This window comes from Seriola lalandi, unplaced genomic scaffold, assembly GCF_002814215.2.
Source record: "Seriola lalandi dorsalis isolate HSWRI2012SDOR001 ecotype SW California unplaced genomic scaffold, Sedor1 jcf7180002054297, whole genome shotgun sequence".
NCBI lineage: Eukaryota > Metazoa > Chordata > Actinopteri > Carangiformes > Carangidae > Seriola > Seriola lalandi.
Window position 1 is genome coordinate 619417 of NW_019524850.1, and position 24454 is coordinate 643870.

Sequence of the window (24454 nt, forward strand, 5' to 3'; positions counted from 1 at the left end):
TGATTTTGGTAAACAGATGATGCTTTAAGGTTGAGCAGGAACCGAAGACCCCAAAAAGAAACAGCTGCACAAACTCAGCAATACAGTACCAAATATACTATGGCCATTTGTAGAAATACCTCTGTTCTTTCAAGAATTTAGATAACCGTTGCTCACAAATTGATCATCAGGGACAACATGTTCTCATTTCATTTCTCCATAATATCAACATGGCTTTATTTAATAACCAGGACAGTTTATAATAACAGGTTGAGTTTTAATTTTAGATTCTGTTTTAGATGTTTTGGTGCAAAGCAAAGTCTCAGTACAAAGTCTCTATTCAGTCTCATACTCATAAATCATCGTGACACAGATCAGATTGCGGTTACTGAATGCTGTCCACAGCCACTATTTCTCATCATAATAGATTTCTATATTTAATATATGGGCAAAAATGGACATCTGTGTTACTCTGCAGTGTGTACAAAAACAAAAAACATAGTTATTGACTAAAAGAGAGGAAGAAGCATTTAGAAGTGCTAAATAAGCTTAAAACTGCTCATTTTATTTAGTTAATTTTCTAACTGAACTCAGCCACACTCGGTTGCACGGCCTGTAAAAATTGCAAAGTAGGATAGTGATAATCTAATTTCTTAAAGTCAGATTTAGAGTTGATCGCTGTTTTGTCCTGGTGCCAACTGAGTAGATTGCCTAAGCTTGCTTACTTGTTTATGCCTTCGGGATAGTTAGCCAATACTTGCATAGAGACATTTACACCATACTTATTTATTTTCTTTCCTTCTTTATTTTAACAACCATCAGCACTAGTCTGGCTCATGATTAGACATACCCATCCATCACTCTGCAAGCCAAACTGGCAATGACAGTTGTCAAGACTGCTTCAAATAAATACTGCAGGTATGTGCCAACTCAAAGTATGATATGGATACAAATAAATAAATTTTATGAGCTATTGCTTGTTATAGTTTCACTGGGTCAACTCTGTCCAGGCTTTTGCTTTCAAGACGAATTGCTTGTTTGCTTTATGTTGAACAGGTCCTGGTCCTGTTGCCGGCCCAACACCTTGTTTTTTGCAACTCAGGTCTGATTTGATTTTCAGGTCTTTGGTCTCCAGCTCTGTCACTTGGCACACATTGGAATCAGTCACTCACTCTTCCTAAATGGCCTCTAGGTATTAGAGGTGGGTATAAATAGGGATGTAAGGGGATTATGGTCTGGACACTCAGTTGACGTATCTGTGGGGAAACTGGTGTTGTTCCCTGTCAGTTTCCTTAAATAATGATCATACAGTCAGATGTTCATTGCATTGACACCATATACAGCACACCAGCATTTTATTCCCCTTATATCTTGGCTTATTAGCAGCACTGTGAAGGACATAGCTCCTTTATGTTGGTGGCCAGTATTCATAGAAATATGTAGTCATTTTGTACAGACATTTATGGTCCCCACAAGATGATTCGTGATCCCCTGACTTTCTATACCAGGCTTACCATCAGTACGTTGTCACTGTGAGGACGTTAGCATGCTGACATTTGCATTTAGCGCAACGCATCGCTATGCATAAGTTCAGCCTCACAGGATCTCTCTCCTCTTTTTTTCATCTTTATTTTCATCATCAAAATACGAAGTGAATGCAGCTGATTGTTAGAGACTTTCATTTTGTTGTATAAGCTCTCCATTCTCTCCTCCCTCTCGTGTACCAATACATTTTTATCATCAGGAACATCATGTTTTCTAAATGGTTCTTAAATTCAGTATGAAAGCATAATATTTAGTAACATGTATAACATGTCCTGTGGAAAGGGAACCAGAGGATGTTACCAACAAGCTTTGGGGCTGTTTTTTGAAAAAGGAAATTTAATTTAAGCTTTGCTGTTGATGGGCAGTGACATTTAAAACCCCATTATTTTTTTTTTAAATGATAATATTAGATGATTTTGCTTTATACTTATATTTTTGATATATGTGAAGTGCATCCCTTATCAGTTAGAATAATTTGAGGCACCCTCACTGTAACTCCACCTCCCACTCCATTTCTCGAAAATTCACACAAAAACACACACACACACACACGTACGTACGTACAGGCGAACCATTTGAATGCAGCCCATCAGTATTCAATGCAGCATCAGGCAGCTAAATGGTAAGAGGGCAGAAAGCTGGTTTGTTTGAAGAGCAACATTCCCAGATTCACTATTGCCTTGCTCGTTTACTCCCTCCCTTCTTCTGCTCCTCTTTCTGCCTGGACGTCAGGAAAAACTGGACTGGAACCAGGGCCACCATCCTCTCTGCTCCACCTCACAGCCACTGCTGCATTTCTGCAGTTCATTCCTTCATCACCACCTCATCACAATATGTCTGTCTCCCCCTCCTCTGCTCAGCCTCACAGCCTCTCCTGTCCATCTCTATCTCTCTGCCCTCCCCCTGCCGTTTTTTCTCCCCTGTCTTCACCACACTGTCACCAGGAGGCTTGTGGCAAGAGGCTTGATAGTTACATAACGACTGCAGCAGCGTTCAGGACACTGTGTTAAATCACAACTCAGTCGCAATTGTGTGTGTGTGTGTGTGTGTGTGTGTGTGTGTGTGTGTGTGTGTGTGTGTGTGTGTGTTCAATAATACTGTCTATTGTGATATTCCTGTAGTCTCTTCCTGTTTCTCACTCTATCCCTGTGTTTGTTTCCGGCTGTCTGGGATCTCTCACTGTTCATCTGTTCTTGAAGAGGGATTTTGAAGTCCCTGGCGTTGATGGTTGAGTCAGATAGCCGTGTGTATATAAATTGAAGAGAGCAGTATTAGCTTCCCCACTGTAAATTCACATTATTCCAAGAAACACAGAAATCCCTCATATAATTTTACAGTAGAATTTTGTCTTATTCCAAAGTGATTTTTGAGTTTTTTTCTTGAGGGTTTTTTATGTTGAATGGATCCAAACAATCTAGTGAATGTTGAGATGGATAATAAATTCACAGGATAATAAAAAATGGGGTGTTTGGCCATACAAAAATGCAAATTGATATTTTGACCTGATGATTGTGCTAGAGGAAAAGTCAGTCATCACCAAAGGTATTTAGGATTAATCCTCTGGGGACCATGAATGTCTGTATAAAATTGAACGGCATTCCATCCGGTAGTTGTTGGTATATTTCAGTCTTGACCAAAATGATAGACTGAACAGCCAAAAGACTGGCCATCCCCAGAGCTGTGCAGCTGACTAAAACTTCAGTATTATTATTCAGAATTAATTCAGGATGTTTAATGTATTTCTATGAAGCTCAACTTAAGCCTTTCATTAGCAGTGCCAGTAGTTATGACTGGCTTTTTCTCGCAGCAGTGCACCTCAGGATTTGTGTTTGAATTCTCCCATGACGTTTTTTTGTACTTTGTCTTGCATCAATGCCTTTTATCAATGAACCAGATTCGTTTCAATACCTTTGCATACAGTATATTAGTTTGTACTGATGCTTTAATTCAGCTAGGAGAGTTTCATGTTTCATGAGTTGGAAATTATTCAACATCTTACTTTTGTCAATGCAACTTTGAGCATGGAAAAAATAATTACAACCTTCACCTCTGGATCCCTGGACTCATCATACTGTACTACCCTTACTTTTGAATTATCTGTATAATAGATGATAAATACTCAATATCTCTTTTTCACTGTGACATTAACCCTTCTTAAACCTGACTGAAGTAGACACCACTCATTGGGCTCTACTCTTTGCTCCTGACAGCTGTTTTGGAAATGTCAGTATTCTCCTCTAAACGCCTCAGGTTATGTCTACACACTGCCTACTTTGTAGTAATATACTAGGTTTAAGAGACGGTGAGTCATGTCATCACACGAACCACACTCTTCAAAAGTAGATCTTTTGTCAGCCTCAGAAAACTATTAAATAACATACTCAGATTGTGTTTGAATATTAGAGGTGTTGCAGTGTTGAACTGTGAGCATCACCCCCAACTGCTAAGGTTACGATAAGGTTGGATATTCTAAACAACATAAGCAAGATGTTGTGCAGAGGAGGGAAAGCGAAAACAGGACAAAAACAGTTTAATATAAACTGACAAGTTCAATCAGTCTGTGTCTCAGGAGTATCACAAGGTTAATAGGTAAGACTCACTTCAATTTAAGGTTTTATATTTTTGTTTATCCAGGATGGAGCGCGTGGATCGGCTCTATTTGTTCATATTTGTATTGATAATTAATTAACTGGGGCCCTGTCATGACACACACACGTACTAAAGCAGCAGCCAAAGGGTTTAATTTGAAAAGAGAAAAGGGGCACTTTTCAGCATAGTCAGTGTTATGATTCTCTATATCAGTGGTCTTAATAGTGTTTTCATCTCAATATTATTGTCTGTGCAATCACTGTTCTAGTCGGAGACCAGATTTGTCCTTTTTCTTCCTTGTGGTAATTCTCTTTTTTTATTGTCTTTTCTGTGGGTCAGCAGATTACAGACATATATAATGGCTTTAAAACAAACGCATTTGATACTATGACAGCGTAAAGAGACAAGAAACACAGGGGGAGAGAGAGGGGATGATGACATTTGTGGTTTCATGGTTCGGGTCTCAACCGCTTGATGACCATGCCTTGCTCCTTCGTACTTTGTTGCATATTGTACTGCATCATTTTGCTTTGTGGTTCATTCAAGGGTTTTTCAGAAACAACATTGACTAGTTTCATTTTTTCCCATTAAATTTAGCTTTAATTCTTATTTTTGTTTGCCAGTATAAACCAGTGCCATCCCAATACCTCACGTCACTGACACTGACAGTGACACTGGATAGTGCTTGTATCAAAACAGACAGTAGAGACTGAAGCAGTGTACAAACTGTTTTAAGGGCTGTCATATGACAGGCAGCATGGTGTGTCAGCATACACTCTGCCCCCTACCAGCTCCATATGACCTGTGGCTGATCATGACCTCTGACCTCCATGTGGGGATGGCGAAAGAGGAAGAGAACATTTTCCTACAGAACTCACTGAAGTGTAATATTACTTAATAATGCTCATGTCTTTTCTGTTATTTACATCGCAGTGATAATGAATTATTGTGTGGTCTGTTTTTCTGGGAGCTTAGCCATAACACACCTGGCTGACTCACACAGCTACACAAAATAGATATTGATTAAAGTGCCCCTCAGCCCTCACCCACCGCAGGAACAAACAATAATGCAGAAACTTGATTCTTGCGCAGCAACAACCCAGAGGACATCTGGAGGCATTCGTGATCAGATATCTGAGTCATCCGGCACTTGGTTGTTTGAAATCATAACATACACAGCTAGTCTGCTCATGCAAATTCTGCTATGGACTGGGCTGTTATGTTATAACGTCTGGCAGTTGCAATCAAGTAGACTCATTACAATTCTGAATGAAATGTGTGTTGGATCAGAGATACCTATTTACAGAATATCTGATGAGTTTGATGTGGGAGACGGATCGAAAGTGACGTCTTGGTGCTACAGGTTATAAGAGTCAGATCTGCCTTCATCTCAGTAGGATTGTGAAGCTTATGATGAAGCTGGTCTCACACTTATCAGTTTGTGTATGACATGTGATGTTGTGCATTCAGATACACAGTTTTAATGCTGTAATGTTTTCACCTCACTAGCAGCATGGCACTAGGGATGCATTGTTGGTTGGTCCAACATTTGGTCCAATATCTCACACATACATGGTCCCCAGAGGATGAATTAAAAAAACTTTGATGATCGCTTGGCCTTTCTTCTAGAGCCATCAGCTGGTCATAATTATTAACTTAACTAATCTACAAGATGGCATTCTTCAGACATTCATTCCTGGATGATTAATCCTAATGACTTTCATGCTCATCATTAACCATCTTGAAGTTGATACTTAGTGAAATGTCTCAACAATTATTGGATCGATTGCCATGAAGTTTAGTTTATTCGTGTCCCCCTGATGTTGAATTTTAAAAACTTTGATGGTCCTCTGAATTTTCATCTAGTTCCCCCAGCAGATCAACATTACTATTTTTTCAATGCTTTGGTGTATGAGCAAATACCTGCTAAACTAAAGCCTCAGCTTGCATTACAAGGTGCGGACTGCTTCACATAACGAATCACAACATATAGAATAAACTAAACTAAGATGGTCAACATGGTAAACATTAATCTCAGTGTAAGCATTGTAATTGTGAGCATGTTAGCATACTGACAGCACCACTGTGCTTAAGTACAGCCTCAGAGTTGCTAACTTGGTTGCAGTATGATTAACTATGAATAAGCGTTCCCTAACAATGGAAAAACCGCTTGGGTACCACATTTCTCTTCCAGATATATATTACTTGTCTCCTTCTTTGACGGAATGTTTCCAAACAAATAAAGACAATTCTGTCGTCGTATACAGACGTTTCAGGGGCTTTCCTCTGTTGGCTAGGCTATCCGTGAGCTGAGGAAGGAGAGAGAGAGGAGATTGGGGGTTGTTTTTTTCTAAATTCTGTGGCAGATTCCCCATCTGGATCAACATTTCAGTTCAGATTTGACTCTCCTATTCCATGCCCCAGCGAGCAGTGAAGAGGGCTCACGGCATTACACGTTCAGCTGATAAATCCAACACAAGACCACCATCACCCATCACCCTCACCGGCCTCCCTTCATTTCTCCTTTATTGCACTTTCTCTTTTAACTAGCCCTGCCGTTACTGCATCTTTTTTTCAATTCAGTGCTCTGTCTCCTTCTGTCTTTTGGTTCAGTATGCAATTACACGCCACCGGTTCCCCTCTTGTGTGCATTGGTGCATGCGCATACTCGAGGACGTCCCACGAACGTGGAATGGACAGCTGACCCTGCGTCACTGAACCAGCCCTCTTGCTCTTGTCTAAAGCAATGGTCACATGGCCTCGGCTGTTACGGCGTGTGTGAAGTCTGCACAAGGCAGCTCTGTCTCCTGGTAACATCTAGCCAGTCAGCTTATGCTGTGCTGCACCGTGAGATGAATCACATCTCAGTCCTGATATGTTCAGCTGCCGTCCTGGCCCTTTGGCTCTCTCTATTCCACAGAGGAACTGTCCGGCCGTCTGACCAGCTCCACGCTACCTCCTGAGCTTGCTGCATTTTCTTCCCAGCTTTCCTCTCCATCACCTCACTCCTGTCACCTCTGTCCCTGCCTCTATCTCAATCTTCATCTCACCTGAAACACCTCCCTCTGTCTCTCTCCTTGTGTGTCCCCTTTTTACTCGGTCAGTAAAAGAGGAGGGCGTGCTGCGCTTATCAGACAGAATCAGCAGACAACCAGTAGGCATCGTAAAGCAACTGTATCAAAACATCAGCAGAGGGCTGAGCGTCTTCTGATAATGTTTGAGAAGCCATATTAAATTTAAGTGCAGCCATAGCTATTTTCTGATCACCATACATTACTAGAGAGAGTTTGGTCAGCAACTTCGTCTTTCAGCTGCTGTTGTCTAATTGGTCGGGAGACAGTGAGCTTGATAATGTGCTAGAGTAAAGTTAGTTCATCTCTCTCAAATCTTCTTACTGTAACAAGCTTACGTCTTTGTTGTGGTTCCCATTCAGTGCTTTATAAGGCTTGTCAACACTGGACCCTCTGACTGTGTTAGGAACATTTGCTTCACCTGGATCAGGGGTTTTCTTTAACTCTCTTAAAAGCATTCATTCATCGAGGACCTGCAGTTTTTTTGTTGCGTCATGTTGCTGTGAGCTCAGTCACAGGAGTGAAGTGCTGTATGAGCAAAAAGAAAGTTCACAAAAAAAAAGAAAGAAGATTACAAACCCCACCCTAATGCACCTTATGTGGTGTTTCACAGTTATGCTATCCTGTTAGTACATAATGTCATAATTATTACAGTTTCTTGTCAGCATCATGTTCCTCTTCCCACTTTTTGTTTCTCTGTTTCACTCATCCTATCCGCTTCTTTGCTCTTCCTCCCTCCCCCCTCTAAAGCTATTCAAGTGGCACACTGCAGGATTATCCCTCAGCCTCTGAGACATGCTGGTTTGGTCAGACTTATCGTCCTCTCTGCGTTCACTTTGGCCGCAGAGGTCAAAGCTGCAAAAATAAAATTTTGCAACACATCCTTTACCAACCATAAAAAGGACACATCTGGACTACAAAGTCATACATCCACGAGGAGTCTGTCATTTTAGAGTTGTGTGTCATTTCTGGGATTGTTTTTCTTTTTTCTTTTGCAATGATGGAGCCAACCATGGTAAGTGAATGTGCCTAAGAATGTTTATTTATTTACAAAGTTTGGATTGTAGTGTTTTTCCAGCTTCAGACAACAACGCTGCCTCTGCAACATCACTGCAGACTCCTAAGAGACTTTACATTACAAAAGGAATTGATTTGGCAGCAGCAAGTGTTTTGTCAGTAAGTGGGATGTTAGTGGTTTCAGACTGAAAGATACATTCAAATGGTGCAGACCAGCTATTATATTTATAATTTACCTTTGTGTGCAACATCTTGGTGTTTCTTTGCAGTGTATACATTGTATACAGGCCTTTCATCCCGTTAATTCACATTTGTTCTGATAAACACTGAGTAATATTAGAAATGGTATTCTGTCTTCACTCTGACTTCCTCACCAGCTAATACACTGGGGAATGTGAAGTGTGTTCACAGTCACTGAGGTGGATTGACCTCAATAACTCCAGTATAAGCCCCCTCTCCAGAATGCTTACTACTACCACCCCCCACCCTCGTCTGTCTCATGGGACACACTAGACTCTCCCACTGTGGACCCAAACTGTGACTTTTATATGATGTAGTCTCTTTCTGCTCGATCACCCAGTCAACCAAGGGTGGTGACATTTATGTCCACACTGTCCTTAGAGTTAACAAACCAATCCAGATGTCAAAACCATTTCTTTTTTGTTTTTTATATTTTATATTTTTATTTTCACTCTTTTCACCGACATAAACATGTATATATAATTATCCAAGCAACAGAATTATTTGACTCCAGTCTATCTTGAGATTACTGATTTAATGAAATGTGTGGATCGTTATCTGGGAATTATTTGTTTTTTTTCTAAATGCTTTCTAAATGTCATCAAGTGTTATGTTGATTTAAGTGTGTGAGTTTTGGTTAAAATTGACTGCTGAACACATTGGTTGTATTGTGAGATGGGATTCTGGCATCATGCCGGAGCTTAACTGGCTTTGATGTCACTAGTTGTTGTAGTCACGGATGCCAAAGCTTATTGGACGAATAGGGTGACGGGTCGGCAGCTTGACCAATGGTGTTTGTTTATTGAGATTAAGAAATGCTACTTATGGCTGCTTAACTTTCTAGCTGCATGAAGTTTTCTTGCATCACATAGTTGAGTATTTATGTCACTAAGCTTTCAGTGTGTTTTTTTTTTCTTCAAAAATACCTTCAGTCAAATATGTGTGTCCATAAGGCAGGGCCTTGAGGTCGCTGGTGAGTCTGTATTTATTGAGGAGAGGGCGTCAGACTGATCTCAGCAGGTGGAAGCATTGTTATCATCAACCATTGCAGCAAATATCCTGTTTAAATGTATCCTGAATATTTACCACACAGGTCCTAAAGAAAGAGTATGAAAGTATAAACTAGTTAGTTGAACTTTCTTCACTTATGAATGCAAGTGTGTCTTACTATAAGCATATAATTGGTCTCTATTAGGTTACACATGAACATAGTCTACAAAACACATGATCACTATGTCCAACTGCCAAAAGAATATCAGCCTCAGTGGTAGCTTCAACTGGACGCTGTGCCACAAGGTTATTTTTTAAAGAAGCTATTTGTAAGTTTTGCTATCGCTCCATTGCCAACGTTAGCATTAACAGCTGTTCTTTTACTTGCCAAGAGCTGTCATCAGTTGTGGAAAGCAACGCCAATGTTGACACTTCTATCACATCCTGTCCTCTGTTGAAGTTAGCATGCTAACCAGCTAGCCCCAGTACCGCCAGGTCTGTCTTGTCACTGTAGTGTCCAGTCTGTCCTAAAGAAGTATAACCTCTTGTCTTGTAAACACAACAATGGCTGAAGCTCTTGGCAAGCGACCATCACCATCACCTGCTCCCAGCATGAACCCATGTTCTGTGGCAGAGAAAACTTACAGCCCCTTTAAAGGAATAGTTTTACTGATTAGCTTAGCATAAAGACTGGAAAACCACATCTTGTCCTGTTTACACTTTGGTTTTTGTACCAATTAAACAAACAAGATATAACATGTGCATTAGTGAACTTTAGAGCTGATGGTAGGCATATTCTATGACCTTCGGAAACAGCCGTTTCCCCTTGCTGTTTCCCACTGTTTCCAATCTCTATGGTAAACTAAGCTGGCTGTAGCTGTAGCTTCATATTTATTCTATAGACATGAGAGTGGTATCACTCTAATCATCTAACTCTCAGCAAGAAAGTGTATTTTCCAAAATGTCAAACTATTTTTTTATGAAACTTAATTTAAACAGATGCTGTATGTCCTCAGGATGACAGAAAGATGTGTCTGAAACTCTTGGAGGTTGAGACATTTTTCTTTGCGTAGGTCAGTGATGTAATTGGAGTCTCTTTATTGTCATGAACTGTATTCAGTGGCACAGGTTATGGATTACATACTCGGCTCTATAATCTGTAGAGCAGGTTGTTGGGGTGGCTGACATGTCTCCTCAGTGTTGGATTTACAGAAAGGGGTCATGTCCCTCTTTTCAAGAAGGGGATTACTGACGGTGTGTCCCAAATGATAGATTCACACATAATGTGGAAGGCCCCCGCAAGATGTACAAACTCACAGGAGTAGAAGTCAGTCACGCTCAAGATGGTCTTTGGAATCAGAACAGAACAGAACAGAAAATATCTAACAAAATTTAAAAGATGAAACTGTGATGGTAGTGAAGTGATGGGAGGATATATTATTATATATTACGCACATTCATAATATCGCATTCATTTTTATTGGTTGTGCTGTCCATGACTGATAATGGTCTTCAATTCATCTATAGGCTTTAATTAGGACATAATCAGTCACTCTGTGTCATGTGAAATGTCGTTTCTCCTATGAAGAGTTACATTATATGCAGCTGGCAGTTGTATCAAACACTGCAACTCAGATAGAGGAGTAGAGTGCAAAGAAAACATTGCATCTTCTTTCTTTTTTCTTTCTGTCAGAGTCTTTGAGCTGCCTTTTCAGGAAAAAAGCTGCTGATCCCAGTGCAACTGAAAGGCTTGAGTTGTCTTTCATTCAGAAACTGAAATTGTAAAATTGTTAAATCATGAAATAGTCCTTTGGTATTTTGTGTTGCACCAGCACAGAGTGCTCTCTTGAAATAGCCGCTGTCTGAAAGCCATGACTGTTAAGAGCCCCACAGACTGGTGTGATGGCTGGTGACAGTAACCATGGCCTTTGATAAAATACAGCTCGGCTAAATCAGTCAGTGCTCTGAGCTGGACTAGATTGCCTTTTCTGCAGCTGAAACCAGAGTATGAAAACACAGAGCACGCTGCAGGAGCTGCTACTGAAACTACTTTCCCTTCATAAGATGACCTTGTGATTTCAGCACTCATATTTTTCTCACAAGGACAGTCGTGTTGTCATGTTGTGTATAAGAAAAAGTGAGGCCAGGCTGGTTCAAATTGAGCCTAACACAGAAAGTCATTGTTCATGACTCATTCCAGGGATGAAGGATGTTGCAGGAATTAATTTGCACTTGACTGCAGAGAGAGGTTGAAGGATGACGTATGGAGGACACTGGTAATATTTGAACCAAATATTCATTGTGATGCTGCAGACTGTAGAGTTCCGACTCAGTTTATAATCTGAATTAGCCGAAAATCATCCTTCATCTTCATTGACCTCTATCTAGAACGCTTAACTAACACTTATTTTGGATTTTGCATAAAAGAATCAATAAATGACTCTGTACTCTTAATAGCACTGTGCAAAACTCTTCATCATTTTAATTAAAAGCTATAATAAAGTTGCATTTTGACCATGTGCAGAATTAGATAATCGCCGCAATCAACTACATTTAATTATAAAGAGCAAGAAACCATGTCAGAGCAGGAGCATTATCAACACAGCCTCATCATTCTTATTAGGCACATGCAATATATTATTGCCTTGTCATATTGGTTGTTGCAGTGCGATGAAGAGCTCTCTGTCAAGGGAGAAGCATTAGTCATGTGAGCAAAATGGATTAGGCTTCAAACAGAGTTCGATACCAATATAGCATCCAGCAGTCTCTTCTGTTTTAACCTTGGTGGTAAGATATCGACCAGACGTCAGACAAATAAATATAAATCACCTTAAATGCTGGAGGAAATCCAGCAGGAACCGGTGATTAGAGCACATCATTAAAGGACATGTGTAGGTGTGAAAATAGGCATGTTGATCTTCTTTTAATGTGTGCGTTTGAGTTCTATTTTAAGTCTTGCAATTACATGATACTATGTTTGCACACAAAGCGCGTTCCCGGGCTGCTGAACTTTGTGATGAAGCATGTGTAGTATGTGTGCTGTTGTGTGTCTGTTGTTAAGGTTTAATGTGTCATGTGGGTTTGCTCTGTGGAAGGATTCAGGGTCAGAGCTGTGTGATGCTCTACTCTCTTTGGTGTCTTTTCTAGGACACGCCAATATAAGATGCCCCTTCTCCTTCCTCAGAGCAAGGCGCTGTATGCATGGCAGAGGAGACTATTTTTATCTCATTATTATGAACGTCTCAAATAGAAAACCTCACGCTGAAAGGTTCCCTCCAGTTGTCAGGGAAAACTGCCACATTGCTGTTCTTTATCGATACACAGAGGCCAGCCCGGCCATGTTTTCCTACTAATGTTTCCTGCTCATACTCACTGTACTTTTTTGTTTCTGTATGTGTCATGTTACTGTCTCACATTGTTGTTGCTCTCTTTCTCTTTCAGTGCATGAGGAACCCAGCTCTGCTGCAGAGGACAGGTTTAGTCATTAGAGTGCTTTGCCACATCCAGGAAAATGTCTGGCTCCTACGATGAAAGTGCAGGTGTTGACGACACCATGGACAGCTTCTGGGAGGTAAAGAGACACCGTCAGCTTCTGTTCTGATGGCTTTTCACCCTGCAAAACAACCCCTCCCACTCTCTTTGTCTTGTATTGATTTGGCCCCTGAAATCAAGCCGAGTCACCACTGAAACCATGAAAATGAGATTACTGTCATTAAGTTTTTAGAAGGAAATTTGTCTCAAGTCGTAATGATGTTGTTTGATACCCACCGAGGGGTCACTTCACTTGATGTTGTTATCCACATCTGAGGCATTAAACACTGCAGAAACAAAATAATTTAAGCGTGGCTTTACACTTTAAAGGAGGGTTTGATGCCTGCTGCTGTCTCGCCAAGAGTTAGATGAGAAGATAGATACCACTAAATCATCACATATCTGTCTGGTAAATATCAAGGTCACATAATCTGCCTGGATTTCACAAATAAGATGTAAAGCGTTAATTAGTAAGCTTTAGAGATGCTGGTAAGCAGACTTTCAGCCAAGCTTGCTGTTTTCCCTGTCTCCAGTCTGTATGCTAAGCTAAGCTAACCAGCTGCTGGCTATAGCTTCATATATAACAGATTCTTCTTCTCTAACTGTCTAAAAGGATGCAAAGAGGTGTATTTCAATCTAGACTTGTCTGTAGTGTCTGTAAAACACGATGGTTTGACACATTCAGATGTGACAAAGAAAGAAAGCGTGTTTATAATAAGAAAACTAAGGAGTAATGACAGTGATTAACAAACACAATACTTTTGCATTATTCTCATTTTATTATCTGGTGTTGTGAACACGTACATATACTTTTTTTTAAAAGAAATGAAATATGTTTTTAAAGCCTGTCTTAACTTTTCCCCCCCTGTTCTCTTTGTAAGAATAGCTAATCTTACTTTTTATGTATCTTTTTTCTTGGCAGGAATGAATTTAATTAACAATTCGTACTAGGAAAAAGTTAAGGCAGGCTTTGAAAAAACAAACTTAAGGTTGTTACGATGCAAGAATAATTTTTCTGCTGTAAATGAGCTTCCATCATTCACCTAAAGTATTTATTCCAAACTAAATGGATGAATAAGATCAACATATGTTTAGATATTTATCATCATTCTTTCCTTGTAGCTAGTTCACAATTAATACTTAATTAATACTTTTACTACGATGTAACAAACAAATGTGAACCTACTGCAGGGGCACTTTTTTAACAAAGTCCTTTGTTGTTTAGAGAATGTTCCTTTTTGTGTATGTATTATAAATCATATTTGTTATAGATTATGTTATGATAGGCCACATCACAACAAATGTAAACGTCATATAAGTTGTATCCATCTTCACTTGTGCTGAATGCACTATGTGTGTGTCTGTATGTGTCTGTGTGTGTGCATTTCTAACCAAATTAGCGTTAATGAATTCCCTCAGTACAGAGTCTTCTTTGTATCATGGCTCTTAGCCACAGAGACACAAAGACAAAGAGCTTCAGTCATCGGCCACTCTGAGACGGCCTTTCACCACATGCACCTGCCTATAGCATCTGTATACTAGCAACGCAGCTCGGATCAGCTCATGGTTTATAAGTGCTAAAAGAAAAATGCTTTACTCTCTGGTTGTATCATCAGAAACATCAATATCTGATACAACTGGGCAAAAAAACACAATCAAACCTCATATAGCCATAAAATAATCCCCACCCTGTCGAAATACAAGAGCTCAGGTGTGTTTTCATATGTAGAACCAGTCTACCTGTGTGTTGTTGTTGGTGTGACATGGCAGTCTGTCACACAGGCCAAAACACATACCGTCACACACCTGTCTCACTGCTTCCCTGCAGCTCTCTCATCTCAAACCGTAAGCACACATGCAGGCTCATGTCAGGACCAATCACAGCGCAGCTCTGCAGCCAGCGAGTACATCAGACACGCTTTTCATGTCTCATGTCTGTATGATGTATAAAACTGTATGTGTTTACAGCGTATACAAACCAAGTCTGAGGTTTTTATGTATTTCTGTCTCTACCTCATTGTCTGTCTCCCTGAGTATCTGTCTGCCTGCATTACACCACTCAAGAGGATTAAAGCAGTCGCAGTTTGTGCACACACAAACAGATACACACACACACACACACACGCAAACACAAGCCCATGTCATTGCATAACTACACATGCACAGGCACGAGCAACCCCCTCTCCCTCACTACCCTTCCTTCATCATGCACCATGAGCTCACGCCCCCTGCAGGCACTGAAGAGGCGGAGCCACACAGCCTAGCGTTGCTTTTTTTTAAGGCAGTCTCACTTAAGGTGGCAAGATCTCAAAGAAAAGAGTGAAGTAATTTTGAAAGGAAATAACTCTCAGTACTTGTATGTTTGTGTGGGTTGGATAATAGAGAATGTATGGAGCTTTGATACCTTTATTCAGAGAATGAAGATGGCTGAAGCTGCTTCCTGCTTGGATTCAGAATGTGTGATAGTGTAGCATGTCATATATTGCAATTTACTGCCTCCTGTACAGTATAGAGTAAGATGGGTGAAGACACCCACAACACCCCTAACTCAGCCTGTGTCCAACAAATGTCAGAAGATTTCATGTCTACGTGTTGCTTAAATGCAAAAAGTAAAATGTCCCTCTTACTTACTTCTGCTTTGGGATTCTGCACAACAACAGAAGGTAATCTAATAAGTTACTGTAATCAATGAAGAAATTAATGTGTAGAACCAGCCACAAAAAATATGTAATAATGGACGATACACCCCCAGTGGTATGGGTAAAGTGTATTGAGCGTATCATCCCCCACAATTTAAACACACAAACACCGTAATCTCTTAATAATTAAATAAATAAGAATGTAGTTTTTTTTTTTAAAGCACCATTATGTGATATTTCTACATGAAAGGACAGAAAATCAGCTCATACTTTGATACTACTTGCGTGTTTTCTTTGCTAAGAGCAAAACCTAACTGTGAATTACAATATGCATTAAAATAAAAATGATTAATGAGGAATAATTAGTGATTCATACCTACCTCTAAATACCTATCTTTAAAATGTAGAAATGATGAAAGAGCTAAACCTCCTTAAAGTTGCCTCATGTTTAATATTCTTTAGATATCAAAAATCAAAATTACACAATTTGCTGTGGCAACCACATTTAATACTCTACTAACTATTAATTAATTAACCCATACTGAAGTCAAATTCTGCACATTTTATAGCACACATGTATCATGATATATCATTTTTGTCAGTTTTATATATTTATTTGTAGTATTTACTCCTCTGTGATATATGTACAGATGTTTGCGAGTCCCTCCCTTTAACCCATTTGTGTCTTTCTGTTCGCAGGTGGGGAACTACAAACGTGCTGTCAAGAGATTTGATGACGGCCATCGGCTCTGCAATGACCTTATGGGCTGCCTGCAGGAACGTGCCAAGATAGAAAAAGCCTACGGTGATCAGCTAACTGCTTGGTCCAAGAGATGGAGACAGCTTATTGAGAAAGGTCAGCTTTTGGAGAGGGTCAATAGAATAAATAGCTCAATAAATGAATGTACTTTACACTGTCTTTCAGTTTGCCAAAGCTCTGTTTACACTGTTTGATATTTGCTTTGTGGTCATATTTGACTGCCCAATATTGCCTCTAAATATTTTATTCACAAGGAATCATTTCTTCTGATTCGCAGGCCCACAGTACGGCTCCGTGGAGAGAGCCTGGTTGGCTGTGATGACCGAGGCAGAGAAGGTGAGCGAGCTGCACCAAGAAGTGAAGAACAACCTGATGAACGACGACGTCGAGAAAGTGAAGAACTGGCAGAAGGAAGCATATCACAAGCAAATGATTGGTGGCTTCAAAGAGGCCAAAGAGGCAGAAGAAGGCTTCAAGAAGGCTCAGAAACCATGGGCCAAAAAGCTCAAGGAGGTGAGGGTGGATGGAGACAAATTTGACTATCATCATTGTCCCTGGTAAATCAGAATTGGTTGTAGGAATGTGAGTAAGCATGTCATGAATGTAATGAGCTGTTTACTGGTTCTCTCGAGCTCACACCATCTACTTGTCATACTGTTGTGTTGCTTAGTGTCCAGCTATGTCACATCAACACTGTTATCTCTCCTCGCTCTTCTGTCACTCTCCACTATTTGGGACATTTTGGGAAATAGACGGTTAGCTTAGCTTTGCACAAAGCCTCAAAAAGGAGATACAGCTAGCTCTGTCCAGAATCCATCAGCTCCTCGAAAGTGTAAACAAACTGTAAGACTATGTAAGTACTATTCTCTGTTAATTACTTGTTTTTTGATTGAACTAGAATTTCAATCTTATTTCTATAATATTGGACTTTTACCTTTGAGACGTAGGCGGTTCTAATGATTGGTGGTTATACTGGCATGTTTCCTAATTCACAGCTTCAAATAAAAACTCAACAACTCCACAGAGTCACTCACTAATTAACTGTCAGTGGACTGTGTCTTGATTTTCATCTTAAGGAGATAGTTTGTGGATATTGACTTTACTGCCTGAAACCAATGATTTAGCAATGTGTTCAAGGTTGAAGTTTTCATTTATTTGGTCATTTTGAAGATCTGTTTGGGTCCAACTACCTCAGCATGACATTACAGAACTTAGACAAGGACTTTGGTCTTTTTTTCCTAAATAAAACTCGGCTCTGGTCCATAATAATATTTATGAAGTGATCACAATAACGTGGAGTATATCCTGTCTGGACAAGGTCATTCCTCCTTTGAGATGAGAAAATATGACTCCCTTATGTTCCTTTGGTCGAATCAAATTATGTATTTGAGGTACTGAGAGTCTGTGTGTTTGGATGTGCAGATGGAGACAGCCAAGAAAGGATACCACATGGCCTGCAAGGAGGAGAAGCTGGCTGCAACCCGAGAGGCCAACGGCAAGACCGAGGCTTCTGTCACACCAGACCAGCAGAAGAAACTCCACGAGAAAGTGGACAAATGCAAACAGGATATGCACAAGGTGAGAAAAAAAAACAGAAATCAAATAAAGAGATTAAATTCTTTTAGTTTTAGTCCAGTAAAAAACAAATGTGTCCAGAACAAAATTATGGCAAAATAAGTTAAGAGATACCTTTGATAGACGATTGCTGTTTAGAAGATTATAGAAGATTAAATACACACATATGAAATACACAAAAATACCTAACACATATTTGTGCACACATGGCTGTGAGTGTGAATGGTTGTCTGTCTCTATGTGTTTGCCCTGCGATGGACTGGCGACCTGTCCAGGGCGTACCCCAACTCTTGCCCGAAAAGATGCTAGGATAGGCTCCAGCCCCCCCGCGACCCTACTAGAGGATAAGCGGTAGAAAATGGATGGATATTTGTGTACACACAAATATTTTAAAGCATGATTTTTTGCTACTGTCTTTAAATTACTACTATTTCTTTTTTAGTCCACTGTCTGAAACAGAGGTGAGAAATGCTCTTTTGAAGATAGACCCAAAAAGGTCTATGGGTGCTGATCAGCTTGACCACAGTCTTCTGAAGATAGCTGCTCTGGTCTTAGCCGGGCCCCTGACATATATTTTCAACCTGTCTCTTAGCTCAGGAATCGTTCCTAAGATCTGGAAATCTGCACACATGTTTCCACTTCATAAGGGAGGAGACAGTATTGATTGAAATAACTATCGTCCAATCTCCAAGCTCTCCTGTTTAGCCAAGACCCTTGAATCTTTATTTAATTGTCAGTTTAGTTCATTCTTAAAGAGAAATAGAGAAATAGCATCTTAAATACTTTTCAGTCTGGTTTTAGATCCTGCCATAGTACCATTTCAGCTGCATCGCTTTTTCTCAGTGATATTATATGTGGTCTTGACAATGGACAGTACTGTGCTGCCTTGTTCATTGATCTGTCTTAAGCCTTCAATACAGTTGACCATTTACTTTTAATAAATAAACTAGCCTCTGTTGGCCTGGAACAGATTGCCTGCCAATGGTTTGCAAGCTATCTTGCAGAGAGAACACAATGTATTTTTGCAGACTCTGCACGTTCCACCATTTTGAAGGTCACTAAAGGCGTACCACAGGGTTAAATATTAGGCCCCTTACTTTTCACCCTATGTATAAATGACATTGTCTCATTCGATAATGGCTGTAAGGTAAATTTTTATGCTGACGACACTGTGCTTTATTCATCTGCACCTACATTGAAGGGAGCCTTATCTACTTTGCAGTTAGCTTTTGAATCAATCCAACATTCACTCTTACAGCTTAAACTTGTTTTAAATGTTTCAAAAACAAAATATATTCAATTTACAAGATCGCACTCCTTGGAGTAAATTGATTTCAATATTTGCACGTTGGATGGTTCTAAAATTGAAAGAGTGTCCTCCTATAAGTACCTTGGGGTATTTATTGATGAAAAACTCTCATTTAAACATCATGCTGATGAGCTAGCTAAAAAGTTGAGGATGATCCTTGGGTTCCTTTTTAGAAACAGATCATGTTTTTCGGCTGAAACTACAAAGCGGTTAGTACAATCTACTTTTTTGCCTGTACTTGATTATGGTGATACTATTTATATGCATGCTGTTGCTACCACTTTGAAACAGCTTGATAGAGTTTATCACTCAGCACTTCGTTTCATTACTGGTGATCACTTCAGAACACATCACTGTAATCTTTACCAAGCAGTGGGTTGGTCGTCCCTGGCTGCTCGGAGGAGACAGCATTTGCTTATGTATGCTTATAAAGCTATCTTAGAAAAACTACCCCATTACCTAACATCCCTCATTGTGTGGCACTTTAATCCTTACCAGACAAGATCTCAGGATTGGTTAATCCTTGAAGTGCCACAAGTCAAAACTAAACTGGGTTAAACTGCTTTTAGCTATTGTGTGCCTAGAGCCTGGAATAACCTTAATGAGACAATTAAGTTAAATAACATAGTCTCTTTGGGCGCAATTAAAGATTTGTTATTTGAGCCTGATGTTTAGGGCTGTAAATATTTTGTATAATTTTTTACATAAATTTAAACTTTTTTATTTATTTATTTATTTTCAATTTTTTATTTTATGCTATTAATTTATATGATACTGGTGGGATTGGGTGTTTTTGTATTGACTGTTTTACACTGTTTTATGAACAAACAAATGTTTGACTGTTTTATATTGTTTTTATGAATCAGATTCCTTGTATGTAACCAGGGCGCCATTGAAAATGAGACCTCGGTCTCAATGGATTCCCCTGTCTAAATAAAGGTTATATATATATAAATTTCTTTGCAAACAGACCACAAAGTATCATCCTGTCTTATCTCACTGCTGCAGGCTCCTTCTCTCTGCTGCTGCATATTGGTGACCTGGCAGGGCTTTAAATGGCTATTGATTAAACTAATTGATCTGGCTTTTGACATATTCTTATTTAAATGAACAGTTTAAGATGTTATGTCTTGATAGATGAATGTGGCTCAAAGGCAAAGATGGGCATATTTAAATGATACATTTGGTTATAGGAGCAGACATTTAGTTGTACAAAAAAGTCACAGCACCCTGATGTACGTTAAAGTGTAGTGCAAGCCCCATTAAAAGGCCATTGAAGTTTAAGGGGGCATATAGATTATAATTGCAGTGTATGAATTTCCAAATAAGAATAAGTTAGTCATTAAAATAGGAATTATAATTAAACATTTTTCTAGCCAATTCGTTAATCTGTGGTTTCTGTTTTCTGTCTAAGGCTAAAGAAAAGTATGAGAAGTCTCTGGAGGAGCTGAACAAGTGCACCCCTCAGTACATGGAGAGCATGGAGCAGGTGTTTGACCAGTGCCAGCAGCATGAAGTCAAGAGGCTGACCTTCCTCAAGGAGGCTTTGCTGGACATCAAACGCCACCTTAACCTCACTGAGAACCCAAGGTTAGTCAGGCTGAAGGAGCCACTTTTATTTAGGCTTCTCAGAGCTACTGTTTCAGGATCACTTGACTGTGTTTGCTCTGATATATGATACTGTATGAGTGGTAAAAGCAGACCTCACAGACTTTTCATCATGTTATTTTATCAGTTTTGTTATTCTTCAGTTTTCCACATCTCCCCTACATTTATATATTATTTCAGCCCATAAAATTTTTATCATACAAAATGAACAGTATATTTCGATGCACCATCAGCACATGCAACATGGGTAATGAATTCCTAGAGCTGGATTGCATACCTCTACTTTTAATCAGAAATAATCACATTGCAAACAAATGTATCATGGATTTGTTTGATTTGTGTCACATTCAGTACAGTTCACTTCAAACTAATTAATCTGAACACACTTCTCAACCAGGCATACATTTCTCATTAGCGTTCAGACTCACAGCATTAATGAATTGATGATTCAGTCAATGACGTTTCTGCCATACTGAATTTTATTGAGACTGAATGCTTGTCATATTCTTGGATGTTTTGAACCTGCATGTTACAACAAAGCTGGCACCCATGGCAAAGTGATCCTCAGGCTCCTTAACCAAACCTGCCATCTTTGGTTGTCATGGATTAGTTGAGCTCATCAGAGTGTCGAGAGCTGCACTGGTTTCATCATTCACCTTCGATTTGATCCATTTCAGCCATTTCACACCTGTGTTGCCTTCAATGACATCTGATAACTGAAACTGTTTTGTGAGTGCCTATATTGCATTATATAGAGTAAGTCTAGACACACCCAAAAATGATAATATTATGTAGTATTCATTTTATTTATGACTGAATCCAGTGCTCTTTCCTCCTCTATCGTGAAAGCATTTTTGGCATAATACTCATATATTTATCCACACAAAAGCAGATGAAATGTATTTATATGAGACTGCATTGTTTATTTTATTTATTTTTTTTTTCCATGCAGTAGTGAGTTCTCTCATAAATTATTGCCAGATTTAATTTATAACAACAAATTCAACATATTAGATATGTTCTTATACTTAGATGAATCTATATTTCCACTTTGCCACAGAGGTGTCACATTACATCTAGAAAAAGGCAATTGAGGTGTCCTGTGAGCTTTTATTGGCTTAAATTTACATATGCCCCAATTGAATATATTTAAATATTCCTCCAGCATCACTGAATAAAGCTTCAGATTATTATCTGTGGAGAGGCAGTTGCTGCGCCGTTAGGAGTTATATCACTGCCTTTTGGAGAGAGGCATTCACTCGTCTGTCCAAAATCCAGTTATGAAATCTAATTGCTTAATTTTCTGTTTCAAAAACATGCTGTAGCTCACTTCTTCCATCACTTATTCCAGCTTTGGGGGGAAAAAACACTTCAATGATGTTGCTGTTTGTGCGTGATTATGCCACTCTGTGTGTGAAAAAAATACTTTTCTTACTGCATCGGTCTAGACCAGAGTAAAACATGGACATATGGGTTCATCCTGTATTTTAGGTAATAAAATTACAAGGTTAATGTGCCTTTTAATCTGTTACAGATTGCAATGATTTAGGAAGATTGTGGCAACATAGTAAAATCCTTATACAAGGCTAGGAATGTTCAGGCCAAATAACTCAGCTGTTGGGGGGCTCCAGCTTCAGCAGAAAACTCACGGAGACACTTCAGTCTTTTCATGCCCTAATATTGGAGCTCTGTCAACCCAGAATTTGAACTACACTGTGGGTTCTGTTGCCAAATTGGCAGACCCCCTCCTCTTCTCCTCTCCTCTCCCCCCCAGATCCCTTCTGGCACTTTCATTGTCACTATTTGTTCCGTTTTCCTCTCCTCAGCTATGCCACAATATACAGAGAACTGGAGCGCACAATCCTGGCTGCAAACACACAAGAGGACCTGAAGTGGTTCAGCAACAACCATGGTCCTGGGATGCATATGAACTGGCCTGCATTTGAGGTACAGCATCAAACCTTCCACCAAAAACACAAGGAAACCCTTTCTCTTAATTTATTACAATTCTTTATTCTGCTTCCATGTGTTTCCTTTCTCTCTCCTCGCCAGGAATACAACCCAGACCAGGCCAGTGCTCCTCCAAAGAAGAAGAAACCAGACGGAGCCCCACCCACTCCGAGCACTGACCATGTGGCTCCACCTGGTGACCGTAGCAGGTTAGTTCAAGGAATCTATTGTTTACAATCACATCCATCACATTTAAACACACTCTATTTAATCAGGAAATTACATTAGGAATCAAATCTGATCATTATATTGGAGGAAGTGACTAATGTGTCTTTTACTTTATTTTAAACTCTTGATAGAACTGTTGATAATGATTTTTGTGTTTCTATCAACAAATCTCACGAAACGACCAAAACCAACAATGTGTCTGTCCGTGTTAGACCATGTATGTAGCAGTCACTCCCAGGCCCATTGGTTCCTACTGACGATATACATCTTTAAAAACAGGTCAAATATTAACCTTTTTTTTTTTGTTTGTTTGTTTTTTTTGCTGTTTTTACTAAATTTTACTCCATCAGGACTAAGTGTCATATTTGCCGGGGACTATTTTCATCTGTGGATTTTGAATCATAGTGAGTAATTGCAACTGTACAATGGTATAAGTGCAATTGATTCAAAATAAACTAAAATGTCCATGTTCTTTGTGATAAAGGAACATGCCATCCAGTGCCATTGTCTGGGTCACTGTTGTGTTTTTAAAACAACAATGAAGGTCTATGGCACAGGAGAATACAGCCATACAAGCGATACTTGATAGTAAAATCAGTCCATTCTTGGTTTTGACCTTCTCATGGGATTCGTTAACAACAAGAAAACTATAGATTATCACTCGTCTTATTCTTTAAAAAGGCTTTTAGTCTTATGCTTCTCCTGACATCAAAGCGTGCATTTTGTCTCACCTCCAGTGTGAGCAGCTATGATAAGAATCAAGCTTACTCGACCGAGTGGTCTGATGATGAGCAGCCTGCTGCGTACTCCGGCAATGAAAACGGTGGGAACGGGAATTCATTCGAAGATGATTCCAGCACTGGGAAAGGAGTCCGTGTACGTGCTCTCTATGACTATGAAGGCCAGGAACAGGATGAGCTCTCCTTCAAAGCAGGTAATTATCAGTGACCACATGACACAGGAGAAATGATTTTTGCCTACCATCATCCAGCTAAGCTCACATGTACTCATTAACTTATTAATGTATAAAGGACCTGGGACACTGCAGGCAGGGGTTTTATGATGAGATGAGAAGCTGCACACAGTTGGCCAAAAATCATCAACTCTGCCTCGGATTTCTGCTCTAAAGCTCCCGCCCTCTTCAGAAGATAGCAGTGATTAGTCAATAATGGCCACATAGAAAACAAATTACAGGCACTTACCACCAATTATCACAAGCTCTTTGCGAAAGGTCTGAAAAAGTGCTTTTAGAGCCGCACACAGTGACATAATTAACTATTTAAAGACAAGCTTTACGCAGATAGAGAAGATTATCAAAGAAGCCACAGCTGTGTGTCTTCATTTCGTTCCCACATGCTATTTCTAACCTCACAGTTTGAGATAAGGTGTTTTTAGACTTTTAGTCTTTAAAGACTTCTTTTAT

General features: G+C 39.5%; 1 protein-coding gene across 3 annotated transcripts in view; it reads left to right on the plus strand.

Annotated features, from left to right (window-relative positions):
• pacsin1a (protein kinase C and casein kinase substrate in neurons 1a) overlaps positions 1-24454 on the plus strand; it is a 36027-nt gene that overhangs the window by 7367 nt on the left and 4206 nt on the right. For 2 of the 3 annotated variants that reach the window (XM_023406252.2, XM_023406253.2), the window contains exons 3-10: positions 12873-13002; positions 16301-16457; positions 16639-16874; positions 17784-17939; positions 20660-20835; positions 22680-22800; positions 22906-23012; positions 23769-23965. In XM_023406252.2, the coding sequence (XP_023262020.1) occupies positions 12943-13002; positions 16301-16457; positions 16639-16874; positions 17784-17939; positions 20660-20835; positions 22680-22800; positions 22906-23012; positions 23769-23965 (1210 nt within the window). In that variant the 5' untranslated portion in view covers positions 12873-12942. Of the gene's footprint in view, positions 1-7981; positions 8200-12872; positions 13003-16300; positions 16458-16638; positions 16875-17783; positions 17940-20659; positions 20836-22679; positions 22801-22905; positions 23013-23768; positions 23966-24454 lie in introns of those variants that run through there. The other variant, XM_023406254.1, reaches the window with a different exon arrangement.